Source organism: Amphiura filiformis, chromosome 10 (assembly GCF_039555335.1).
Source record: "Amphiura filiformis chromosome 10, Afil_fr2py, whole genome shotgun sequence".
Classification (NCBI taxonomy): domain Eukaryota; kingdom Metazoa; phylum Echinodermata; class Ophiuroidea; order Amphilepidida; family Amphiuridae; genus Amphiura; species Amphiura filiformis.
In genome coordinates this window covers 40,197,990-40,211,801 of record NC_092637.1, presented here as the reverse complement: position 1 = coordinate 40,211,801, position 13,812 = coordinate 40,197,990, and the positions used below count along the sequence as shown (strand labels likewise).

General features: G+C 38.3%; 1 protein-coding gene across 1 annotated transcript in view; it reads right to left on the bottom strand.

Annotated features, from left to right (window-relative positions):
• The window catches only part of LOC140162847 (protein Skeletor, isoforms B/C-like), a 31,311-nt gene extending 17,936 nt beyond the window's left edge, over positions 1-13,375 (bottom strand). Inside the window, exons 1-3 of the mRNA XM_072186157.1 lie at positions 13,297-13,375; positions 2,934-3,083; positions 1,091-1,160 (exon numbers count right to left, since the gene is read on the bottom strand). Coding sequence (XP_072042258.1) covers positions 1,091-1,160; positions 2,934-3,083; positions 13,297-13,342 — 266 coding nt within the window. The 5' untranslated portion in view covers positions 13,343-13,375. The remainder of the gene's footprint in view (positions 1-1,090; positions 1,161-2,933; positions 3,084-13,296) is intronic.
• Between the last annotated feature and the right edge of the window lie 437 nt (positions 13,376-13,812).

The window sequence follows — 13,812 nt, the reverse complement described above, 5'->3', positions numbered from 1 at the left end:
GTTTTCAATCTTATTACATGAGCCATTCTCAGAGCTTTATTTTGCTGAAAACGCCATCATAATTAGACTTAAGTTTCCAGAGTTATGGCCATTTTAGTGTTGCTCAAAACAATAAAATACAAAAGAAGTTGAATTATTGATTATATCTGAAAATCAATATTCCTGACATCCGACTCATTTTGCTTGATCGCATCACATTTGTACTCTGAAAATCATTTTTTACTAATAGTAGGCCCTACTAGTATTTTACAGTATTTTACTCAAAAATCCCAGAAGCTTGCATAGAATTGAAATAAAATGACTAAAATGACTTTTTATTCATGGCTACTGTTTTGATGCCTGTACAAATATTGTTCAGAAAGGATATAACATATGTTTTTGCCTGCATTTACTACCAATTGTTTTTATATTACATTTTATCTAATTCTGACATTATGGAACTCTAATGTAATTAATGTAATGGTTGCCATGCCATGGATATTGTCAAATATAATTATACCAACAGTTTAGTGTATATAGCATTTTAATACATGAAGGAACCTGCATTAAAAAACCCTGTTGTCATGGCAACAAGCTTGTTGCAATGATAGTATAATGCGTTAGGAGTGCATTACTTTCATTTTTATCATCAAACTGTCATTATAATATATATATTAAATGATTTGCAGTTATTTGGAAAATGGCAGTGTTGTACAATGTATTCTGTGTGATTAACTTTATTTCCATTTGCTTCAATGAGATATCCGTAATTCATTTCTTTTTAAACAAAATATTTGCTGTACATTTTACAATATACATGGCAAAAACACTTCTTTTCTCGGCTCGACTTGGAACTCTTGGAGAATTATTATTATGGCCTGTTGCACGTGCATATAACTTTTACATTACATTACTATTCTACCAACTGCACCTTTGAACATGGCTACTAAGATATCAAGGAAAAAAACAGGTGGGGCATAGGCCAAAATATCAAGTGATTAAAAATAATCGTGATTAAAAAAAATCGTGATTTAAATCAGTGATTTAAATCAGCGTGATTTAAATCAAACTGACACACCCACACCCCTACACATCACCCTTTATTGCCTACCTTCCATTGACTGGGATGATATCTCCTGCTGATGATGGTGCATCTGAACTCCCCATCCATGCAAAAGCATCTGTAAAGTCACAAAATAAATGTATATACATGCAAGAAACAATGAGGTAGAATCAAAGAGTATCGACTCCGCCACGTTTGTGTGTCGTTGATTGAGGTCACTTAAGGGCTGGGGTATGAACGTTTGGACAGTATTTATTGTGGGACATTTAGAGCACATCAGACATATCGAATGGCATTCTGAATACGAAGAATGTCATTCTGATATCAAATAATTTTGATTTTTTGAAATTCGCAATTTAATACACATTTTATGGCAAATCATTAAAATTGATATTTTTGATATTTAACAGTACTTGAAGTAAACTTTATAAATCTGATGATTTATACTTAAAGTGTATGTAGGTGGGATAAAAAGCCGACGATCAATTGAAAATTCTGACCTTTCATTATTGAAGATATGGATTTTTTTTCCCAAAAGCGCCAAAAAAAATTAGGTCTTTTGGGGAAAAAATCCATATCTTCAATATGAAAGGTCAAAATTTTCAATTGACCGTCGCTTTTCCTCCTGCTACATACACTTTAAGAATATGTCATTAGATTTATATAATTTACCGAGGACTGTTATATATCAAAATTTGAAAAATATCAAATTTTTATAATTTGTCATAAAATTTGTATTATAATTATTGTGATTTTCAACAAATGAAAATTATTTGATATCAGAAAGACATGCTTCGTATTCAGAATGCAATTCGATAGGTCTGAGGTGCTCTCATGTCCCACAAAAAATACTGTCGAAACACAATAAACGCTCATTTTAGATCCCTTAATGTACCTTTGGATTATAAAAGATGTACAACTACAAAAATACATGTACATGTAGGCTAAAGCAGATTGAATGTTTAAAAAAAACAGCTGAAGATGAATTGTCCACAATAAAATTAAATTAAAAATGTTTTATTTAAATCATTTTAATTGAATTGCGATTTGAATTCAGTGATTTAAGCCAATGTGATTTAAAATCAACCAATCCTGGTAAATTCCCATTTGTAATTCCCATTTCATATATATATTTGCGAGTGTGGTGATGATCGAGTTCCTGAACGCACCGGTAAAAGAGCATGCATGCCTTATCGTTAATTTTGCACCTTCAAATATTAAATACAAACCATATCATTATGAAAATTAATCCCTGAACAATAGCCACAATGTGAATTACACTGAAAATATCCAGAGTAACACTGAAAATGGCTCAAGTAATATTACTCGAGAGCTCTAGCTTCGAAGTTGCACACAATAGTTACGCATTCGATGCTAGAGTATATTGATATCTTTTATCGGTCGGTCAGCATTGACATTTTTTGCAACGGGTGTTATTATTCTTTGGATGAAAGTTATTTTGATGAGTCAACTATAATCTTTTGAGTAAATCATGCCTCGTATTTTGAACAATCCAAAATTTTGTTGAAGTGCAATTTTAGCAACATTTTTGATGTGATCGCCCGTCGTTTACAACTGCAAACTACCACTACTTTAAACGGTGTCGTGCTTCAACGAATCTGACTAGATTTTGAATGCAATGGTCTGCTAGCCTCGAATGTGAAGCACATCAGTGACTGAGCAAATCAAAATTTCATAGTGACATGTGCTTATCCAGGGCCATAGCCAGGATTTTTTTGTGGGGAGGTGCAGATTTTGAAAAGTGGACTTTCTTCCCCAAATTTGGACCTTTTTTGACCAAGTTGCAACCCTCACAAATTCTTAAATTGTGTGACTTTTTGTATACTTTTGCATCCCCCCACGCACCCCCTGGCTATGGCTCTGTGCTTACCTGGTGCTGTTCCATCATAGGAGAAACCTTCAATGTACAACCTCTTGTTGCTGGCAGCATACACTGTGCCTGTCACACGGTGGGCTAGTGTTCGGATTTTTCCATTAGTGATCTGTTTTCCATAGTATCCTTCTCCTGACACTATGATGCCTGTAAAAAGGGGAGAGGGGAAAAATAAGGTAATGAATGGGCTACATCAGGGCTTGAAATAAGCAGGAGCAAGGGGCAAATTTACCCCTGCTAAAAAGCAAAATGCCCCTGGTTCTGAAACAGAACTGTGTGTCATCTTCATCAGTCGGCTGCGGAGCAGGCGACTACAAGCTTTCTCCAACTAATGCGATCTTGGGCAAGCGCAACAATTTTGTTTGGCTGCAGCATCCCTTCAGTATCTTCCAGGAGGTGCTGGACATACTGTAAGTACATGTACAGTGTGTGTGGCAGTCCCGGTTTCCTCTTCCAATGTGGTGGAATATAAAGCGCATATTCTTTCACAGGCTCACCATTTCAAGACGCAGTATATGGCCGAGAAATTTGAGTTGATGAATCTGGACTCTGGCAACCAGTGGAGTGGTGTTGGTCAGGTTGTAGATGGTTTCATTTGGAATCCGATCCGCACACTTGATGTTTAACATGACTCTGTAGCAAGATGTTGCAAATGCATAATTGATCTTGTTTTCCATGTCCTTGGTAATTACCCATGACTCGAACCCGTACAGAAAGACAGTAACACACGTTGTCTGAAACAGCTTGATTTTTGTTTCGATTGGCAGGGACGGGCTTCTCCAAAGGCGTTCCAGTTTCCAGAAAGCTCAAAAAGAAGAGAAAAAGAAAGAAAAAGGAAAAGAAAGGAGAAGGCGGAGAAAAAGAAAGAGAGAAAAGGAAAAGAGAAGAAAGAAAGGGAAAATAGAAGAAAAGGGGGGAGAATGGGGAAAGAGTATAGTAGCTTAAGACAGGCCCTAGGGCCTGAGGCATAGGTCCGAAGGCGTAAGGCCTAAGACATAGGCCCTAGGGCTTAAGGTATAGCACTAAGCTATTATAGGCCGGCCACTAGTACACCGTCGCGGCATCACCTACAAATGGCCTTTTGAATCAATTCTCTAGACCGTAAACACAGCAAAAGGCCAATACTCTAGATGCGATACAGTAAAAATTTTAAATTTTAAGCCAACAGCAAAATATTGGGCCGGCTGTCAATGGAATATTGGTATTTCATTGCGGCTGCGGAATGAGGCTAGGGCCGATATGGGCATTTGGTATTAGGCAGACATAGGAGAAATGAAAAGAGGGGATCATTGAGGGGGGAATGAGTAATATAAGGACCTACATAGTGTGCCTGCTATTTGTCTGCATAGTGATAGGGCCTAAGGCCTGTAGATATTGGGGCTGATAGGCCTATAGGCACTCGACTTTTCAAGTGACGGGATGTGCGGACATGGGACACCAGTTTGAAACTATAGGGGTCTTTTGGTGAGAGCTTGACGCCATATAGCCAAGGGGTCATTCAGTAAGGAGGTCTCAAAAGGGGGTTCTTTCAGTGAGACTGGGACAAAACTTGGGTCAAAATATAAAAGTTGACAAATTTTTGATAATTGTTTTTCAAAAGTCATCAAAATTACAAAGGGAGGTCTTTTTGTGAAAAAAAAAGAAAAAATAGGGGTCATTGAGTGAGGAGTTCAGGAATTCAGTAAAATAAAACATAAAAAAGTGGTCATTGAGTGAGAGGGAGTTGAAAAATGGGGGTTAATGTGGGTTGTGAGTGAGTGCCCCCCTCCCGGCCTTTGGACCACCATCAGCTGTCAAAACTACCATGGCTAGACCATCATTCGAAAACCTCTGGGCTGGGGTGCTCCTTGTAATGCAGGGATTACATTACATAATACTTACAGCCACATTACTCAGTTCAATACCCAAACCAATTTCTTTCCCTTTTGATGTTTCAACTCATAGGCGTAGATCCCGGGGGATGGGGGATAACCCCCCCCCCAATATTTTAAAAGGGGGATGGTCCATACAATATCCCCCTCCCATGATGACATCTGTAGGCCTATGTGAGTTTCTGACCAAATCAATCTCATATTTGGCCATTTTAGCCTAAAAAGTGTCAATTTATTTATTCCACTGCATCATCACCAGTTTAGCTTCAATATGCCAAAAATGTTTGTGCACTTCGCGCGCATTTGTACAATAAACTTATAATGTCGCCAAAAGGTACTATTTTAAGAATATTTTTCCAACCCCAATGTCAAAAAACAAATCTACGCCACTTATAAAGGAAAAATTGAATAACTGTTGGTTTGATCTTGATTATTGCAAGTGAGTGACAATGGATAAAGAATACTTCAAGTCTGTACAAATGGAATTTGGCTTGAGAAATCGTTGTCAAATACGGGCTTCCTGACCCCATAGAATAGCTAAAACCCTTAGTTGTCCGGGGGCTTTGCCCCCTGGACCCCCACCAGGGGCTTTCACTGTTGGCAGGGCACCCTTTTTAAGGGTGGGAGTAAAATAAAAAGGGTGGGAGTGCCAGCTTACAATATATTTTCATTGAATGATAAAATCATCCTAGAATAAGTGCCAAACCACAAGAATAAGTGCCAAACCACTGCCAGCAAACCATATCGTAAGATAAAATTCCATTTGTTGCATGGTTACATCCACTAGGCTATCGTGTGATGATAGGTGCAGAATTAGGCGTGAGGCCTACTTGATTTACTTGACCAAACTGCCTGTGACTTCATCAATGTATACAAATAGGGGAAAAAAAAGCGGTGGGGTCAGGAATTTTCAGTATAAGGGTGCCTCAGCAAAAAGCATGGGGTCAGGAATTTTCAATATAAAGGGTGCCTCAATAACAAGGGGGGGGAAAAATATAAAGGGTGGGGTCAAACCCCACTGCCAAGTATGGCTTTACCACTAGACCCTACCAGGGGCCCTTACGTGGCCCCTGGACCCCATCGCTAGTAGCTACGCTCGCTGCACTCGAATTGAGTAATAGGGCCGGTCTTAATCAATTTGCCATGGCCGCCTAAAACCACCGGTCCGCCCCTGTCCAGGGGTATAGCGCTAGAACAAAACACTCCAGAGAGTCTGCAGGGACCTCCGAACTTGCAGAAAATAAAAAAGCCTGGCCGGGTCCATAGTAGAGTTATATATAGGTGAGTCCTAGTTACACAAATGCATCATAGTATGTCTGCGGTAGTAGGGTGATTCACAAAAAATGAAATTGGTATTTTTCAACGGGACACCCCCTCATTTTGTTCATTTTGGTAATAAAATTATACCTGCAAAATATGAAAAAATTGAAAAAAGTTTAGGGGGGTGCTACCGGTCAATGAACGTTTGTACACAAAGTCAATGGGATTTTTTTGTCAAAAATTTCAAACGCTTATTTCAGGGCCTAAAAAGTCTACCAGGCTTGCAAAACTGAAGTAAATGTTCAATGATATACCTAACTTTGTGAAAACATGGGTTTTTACCAAATTAAAGTTCATAGTTGACTGTAATAATAAAAAATGTTTCAAAAGTGACAGAGGGAGTGTAGCTCAAGAAAAGAATACCCTCGGATATCCCCTGGAATCCCACCAGGCACCCCAAATTTATACCTTATTGAACTGAACTGTTGATAAAAAAAAAAGATTAAAATTCTTCACATATGTGACTATCCACATCGAAAGCTTTCGTAAAAGTCGGCCCCTGGTCAATTTTGTTTTCTTCCTGTTTAGAAAATGTATATCATAAGCTTTACAATGATATATCATTTGACTTCAAATGATATCCAGAAGCGGAGTTATGGCTTGTTCAACTTTGCTCCTTCAGTAAAAGGGTACATTATTTTGGTGCTACAATATTTCTCTTTTTCTACATTGCTGGTATTAAATATTAAATTGTGATAATTGGCGGTCACTTCAAATCATCCCCAAGTCAACGAGGTTCAGGAATGTCATCTCATTGTTAATTGTTGGTTAACCCACCACTTGAACATGATTTAGCCATAGCAAACAAAGACTAAAGCTATTTACTATAAGTATAAGCTTATTATCCTCTTCAACAATAGGATTAAAGATTGATGTGCGGACTGGACTGAAATGAGAAACTTGTAGGACAATTATTGGGTACATTATGAATACAAGCTTGATGCACATTTTGGACTGTAACTTTCGAAATACAATTTGCCGATTTTCTGAGCGGTTTGAGATGGATGGTCACATATTAGTTTACCCCAATGGTGATACCAGCTTTTGAAATCTTATGTAATAGTAACTATCAAAATCCATACATCTGTATCAGGGGTGGATTAGATTCAGGAAGGATTAGATTCACCATGGTTGAAAAGAAATGTACATGTATATAAATTGGGGTCACAACATTGGATAGTGGCCAGTTCAAAACTACACCTTGTGCAAGGTACTTGTGACAAGAGCTAGCGTGGCTAAGACACATTTACTACTGGATTACACATTAAACATTACACTACACTTACATAAAATTACAAACCTACACACATTCAACACTTGAATAACATAATTTACAGTTACAAACCTACATACATTTAAAAAAAAAAGAAAGAACTAGAGCCCCATAAACACAACTTTATATTAGCCAAGTACCATAATATTTTGGCTGTCCAGCAACTGCCTTGCCCCCAAATGTAACAGTTTTCACAAAAATGTAATTTTCTGGAAAGCGGGTTAACATTTTTACAATTTTCTTTAGCATTTATTTTAAGGACATTACTCACACTATGATCAAATATTTTTAGCACAATCAGGGAAAATTAACATGGCTTTTTTGTAAAGAAAATGGCTCATAAATCCCATTGACTTTGTGTACAAAAGTTCATTGACCGGAAGCACACCCTAAACTTTTTTTATTTTTTTTCATATTTTGTAGGTATGATTTTACTATCAAAATGAACAAAATGAGGGGGTGTCCCGTTGAAAAATACCAATTTCATTTTTTGTGATTCACCCTACTGCGGTAGTGTTGGATTGAAAAACTGGGGGTCTGCAGGGACCCCTGAACTTGCAGAAAATTTTAAAAGGGGTCTGGACTCTGAACTGCATTTTGGTGAGTCCGGGACACACGAATGCAGCCTAAAATTGAAAACTGAATTTTGATTTTGATCAACATCAGACTCATTTAGCTTGATCGCATCACAAAAGACTGACTATCATTGAAGACTGAGTTCCGAATTCCGCAGTCCTAGAAAGCAGGCAGGAACTATTATCGCGTCGACAATATTTTTTGGTAAGGGGTGGTGCAATAATTATGTGTACCCCCGGGGTGAATTATAGGGGGGGCAAAGATTTTTGGCAGGCCAGAAGGGGGGGCAAGCATTTTTTGCAGTGTCCGAAATAAGGAAAATATGAAGGTTGTCCTGAGGACAACTAAATTATCAATTCTGCTTGTCCTCAAAACATTTTGGTTGTCCCCAAAATGTGTCATATTTAAGAAGTAGAAATAGTGGTTGTCCAGAGGATAAGTGCACATCTCAATATGGTTGTCCCCAGTGATTTTTGGACAAGAGGATAAATGCTTATTTCGAACACTGATTTTTTGGCATGTCAAAAGGGGGCGTCAAGCGATTTTTGGCAGGTCGAAGGGGGGGGCAAGCAATTTTTGGCACAGATATTTTGGGTACCGTTTCTATATTACACCCTAAAAAGGCGTAGGAAAACATTAGGAACACATTCAAATAATGCAAAATTTCCTGCCGCTGCGCTCGCATTATATGATAAGACAATTTAATGTTTTAAATTCGGGTTCCCCAAAATCGGGCATGTGTAACTCACTGTAACTAGGGGGGGGGGAAGATTTTTTGGCACGTCAAAGGGGGGGGGGCAAAGTTTTTTTTGGCACGTCGAAAAAAGGGGGCAAAGATTTTTGGCCACGGCCAAAGGGGGGGGCAAGCGATTTTTGGCAGACCATTTTGAGAATTCACCCCCCCAGGGGTACACATAATTATTGCACCACCCCTATTAAACTAAGCTTAACAATGCAAGCTTAATGAAAGCCATGCAGCATTTGTAAAGTCACCGTACCAAAACAATAATTGGAATGCTTATTTTGTTATCAGCTTACAGGCCTAGTATCATCATGAATGTAGAATGTGGCAATCATTCAATAAACATGTGAATAAAACAAACGAGAAACTGTTCACTTACTTCCGCAATAAATAGCCAACAGCAACTTGTAAATTCGGCCATCATTGTTGTTATTTTTTGTAATCATGTATTCCAACCGTTCAACGTCTCTATGAATAATTAATCAGGTGGCGTCATTGTTTACGCCTATTTCGACGAATACATCCATGCGTCATATGAAATGGTTAGGGAGAGTGGGGTAATTCGAACACCTTTTCATTTAAGCCTATTACTACACATTAAAACAACATATAAAATAAACCATACCAAAAAAAAAAATAAATAAAAAGCCTACTTTAATTATAAGCACTAACGGTGGGTAGGCCTATTACACCCCTGGCCAATTCTGTGCCTATTTTTGCATTTTTCTCAAAAATAATAGCACATTGCTATACTTGAATACTTCAAGTCTGTACAAATGGAATTTGGCTTGAGAAATCGTTGTCAAATACGGGCTTCCTGACCCCATAGAATAGCTAAAACCCTTAGTTGTCCGGGGGCTTTGCCCCCTGGACCCCCACCAGGGGCTTTCACTGTTGGCAGGGCACCCTTTTTAAGGGTGGGAGTAAAATAAAAAGGGTGGGAGTGCCAGCTTACAATATATTTTCATTGAATGATAAAATCATCCTAGAATAAGTGCCAAACCACAAGAATAAGTGCCAAACCACTGCCAGCAAACCATATCGCAAGATAAAATTCCATTTGATGCATGTTTACATCCACTAGGCTATCGTGTGATGATAGGTGCAGAATTCGGCGTAGGCCTACTTGATTTACTTCGACCAAACTGCCTGTGACTTCATCAATGTATACAAATAGGGGAAAAAAGCGGTGGGGGTCAGGAATTTTCAGTATAAGGGGTGCCTCAGCAAAAAGCATGGGGTCAGGAATTTTCAATATAAAGGGTGCCTCAATAACAAGGGTGGGGGAAAAATATAAAGGGTGGGGGTCAAACCCCACTGCCAAGTATGGCTTTACCACTAGACCCTACCAGGGGCCCTTACGCGGGCCCCTGGACCCCATGCGCTAGTAGCTACGCTCGCTGCACTCGAATTGAGTAATAGGGCCGGTCTTAATCAATTTGCCATGGCCGCCTAAAACCACCGGTCCGCCCCTGTCCAGGGGTATAGCGCTAGAACAAAACACTCCAGAGAGTCTGCAGGGACCTCCGAACTTGCAGAAAATAAAAAAGCCTGGCCGGGTCCATAGTAGAGTTATATATAGGTGAGTCCTAGTTACACAAATGCATCATAGTATGTCTGCGGTAGTAGGGTGATTCACAAAAAATGAAATTGGTATTTTTCAACGGGACACCCCCTCATTTTGTTCATTTTGGTAATAAAATTATACCTGCAAAATATGAAAAAAATTGAAAAAAGTTTAGGGGTGCTACCGGTCAATGAACTTTTGTACACAAAGTCAATGGGATTTTTGTCAAAATTTCAAACGCTTATTTCAGGGCCTAAAAAGTCTACCAGGCTTGCAAAACTGAAGTAAATGTTCAATGATATACCTAACTTTGTGAAAACATGGGTTTTACCAAATTAAAGTTCATAGTTGACTGTAATAATAAAAAATGTTTCAAAAGTGACAGAGGAGTGTAGCTCAAGAAAAGAATACCCTCGGATATCCCCTGGAATCCCACCAGGCACCCCAAATTTATACCTTATTGAACTGAACTGTTGATAAAAAAAAAGATTAAAATTCTTCACATATGTGACTATCCACATCGAAACGCTCGTAAAGTCGGCCCCTGGTCAATTTTGTTTTCTTCCCTGTTTAGAAAATGTATATCATAAGCTTTACAATGATATATCATTTGACTTCAAATGATATCCAGAAGCGGAGTTATGGCTTGTTCAACTTTGCTCCTTCAGTAAAAGGGTACATTATTTTGGTGCTACAATATTTCTCTTTTTCTACATTGCTGGTATTAAATATTAAATTGTGATAATTGGCGGTCACTTCAAATCATCCCCAAGTCAACGAGGTTCAGGAATGTCATCTCATTGTTAATTGTTGGTTAACCCACCACTTGAACATGATTTAGCCATAGCAAACAAAGACTAAAGCTATTTACTATAAGTATAAGCTTATTATCCTCTTCAACAATAGGATTAAAGATTGATGTGCGGACTGGACTGAAATGAGAAACTTGTAGGACAATTATTGGGTACATTATGAATACAAGCTTGATGCACATTTTGGACTGTAACTCGAAATACAATTTGCCGACTTTACGAGCGGTTTGAGATGGATGGTCACATATTAGTTTACCCCAATGGTGATACCAGCTTTTGAAATCTTATGTAATAGTAACTATCAAAATCCATACATCTGTATCAGGGGTGGATTAGATTCAGGAAGGATTAGATTCACCATGGTTGAAAAGAAATGTACATGTATATAAATTGGGGTCACAACATTGGATAGTGGCCAGTTCAAAACTACACCTTGTGCAAGGTACTTGTGACAAGAGCTAGCGTGGCTAAGACACATTTACTACTGGATTACACATTAAACATTACACTACACTTACATAAAATTACAAACCTACACACATTCAACACTTGAATAACATAATTTACAGTTACAAACCTACATACATTTAAAAAAAAAGAAAGAACTAGAGCCCCATAAACACAACTTTATATTAGCCAAGTACCATAATATTTTGGCTGTTCCAGCAACTGCCTTGCCCCAAATGTAACAGTTTTCACAAAAATGTAATTTTCTGGAAAGCGGGTTAACATTTTTACAATTTTCTTTAGCATTTATTTTAAGGACATTACTCACACTATGATCAAATATTTTTAGCACAATCAGGGAAAATTAACATGGCTTTTTTGTAAAGAAAATGGCTCATAAATCCCATTGACTTTGTGTACAAAAGTTCATTGACCGGAAGCACACCCTAAACTTTTTTGAATTTTTTTCATATTTTGTAGGTATGATTTTACTATCAAAATGAACAAAATGAGGGGGTGTCCCGTTGAAAAATACCAATTTCATTTTTTGTGATTCACCCTACTGCGGTAGTGTTGGATTGAAAAACTGGGGGTCTGCAGGGACCCCTGAACTTGCAGAAAATTTTAAAAGGGTCTGGACTCTGAACTGCATTTTGGTGAGTCCGGGACACACGAATGCAGCCTAAAATTGAAAACTGAATTTTGATTTTGATCAACATCAGACTCATTTAGCTTGATCGCATCACAAAAGACTGACTATCATTGAAGACTGAGTTCCGAATTCCGCAGTCCTAGAAAGCAGGCAGGAACTATTATTGCGTCGACAATATTTTTTGGTAAGGGTGGTGCAATAATTATGTGTACCTCGGGGGTGAATTATAGGGGGGGGCAAAGATTTTTGGCAGGCCAGAAGGGGGGGCAAGCATTTTTGCAGTGTCGAAATAAGGAAAATATGAAGGTTGTCCTGAGGACAACTAAATTATCAATTCTGCTTGTCCTCAAAACATTTTGGTTGTCCCCAAAATGTGTCATATTTAAGAAGTAGAAATAGTGGTTGTCCAGAGGATAAGTGCACATCTCAATATGGTTGTCCCCAGTGATTTTTGGACAAGAGGATAAATGCTTATTTCGAACACTGATTTTTTGGCATGTCAAAAGGGGCGTCAAGCGATTTTTGGCAGGTCGAAGGGGGGGGGGGGCAAGCAATTTTTGGCACAGATATTTTGGGTACTGTTTCTATATTACACCCTAAAAAGGCGTAGGAAAACATTAGGAACACATTCAAATAATGCAAAATTTCCTGCTCGCTGCGCTCGCATTATATGATAAGACAATTTAATGTTTTAAATTCGGGTTCCCCAAAATCGGGCATGTGTAACTCACTGTAACTAGGGGGGCAAAGATTTTTTTGGCACGTCAAAAGGGCGGGGGGCAAAGTTTTTTTGGCACGTCGAAAGGGGGGGCAAAGATTTTTGGCACGGCCAAAGGGGGGGCAGGCGGTTTTTGGCAGACCATTTTGAGAATTCACGCCCCCAGGGGTACACATAATTATTGCACCACCCTATTAAACTAAGCTTAACAATGCAAGCTTAATGAAAGCCATGCAGCATTTGTAAAGTCACCGTACCAAAACAATAATTGGAATGCTTATTTTGTTATCAGCTTACAGGCCTAGTATCATCATGAATGTAGAATGTGTGGCAATCATTCAATAAACATGTGAATAAAACAAACGAGAAACTGTTCACTTACTTCCGCAATAAATAGCCAACAGCAACTTGTAAAATTCGGCCATCATTGTTGTTATTTTTTGTAATCATGTATTCCAACCGTTCAACGTCTCTATGAATAATTAATCAGGTGACGTCATTGTTTCGCCTATTTCGACGAATACATCCATGCGTCATATGAAATGGTTAGGGGAGAGTGGGGTAATTCCGAACACCTTTTCATTTAAGCCTATTACTACACATTAAAACAACATATAAAATAAACCATACCAAAATTAAGAGTGGGTAATAAGCCTACTTTAATTATAAGCACTAACGGTGGGTAGGCCTATTACACCCCTGGCCAATTCTGTGCCTATTTTTGCATTTTTCTCAAAAATAATAGCACATTGGTGACAAGTAAGATATGTATATTATATAGGGGCAAGGACTACAACTACTGTACTGAAAATTCAGCAACTCAAAGTAAGTAGTTATTGATTTATTGATCAAATATTGGTTTTCCCTCATTTTTGACTGTAACTCCACAACTGTTGTC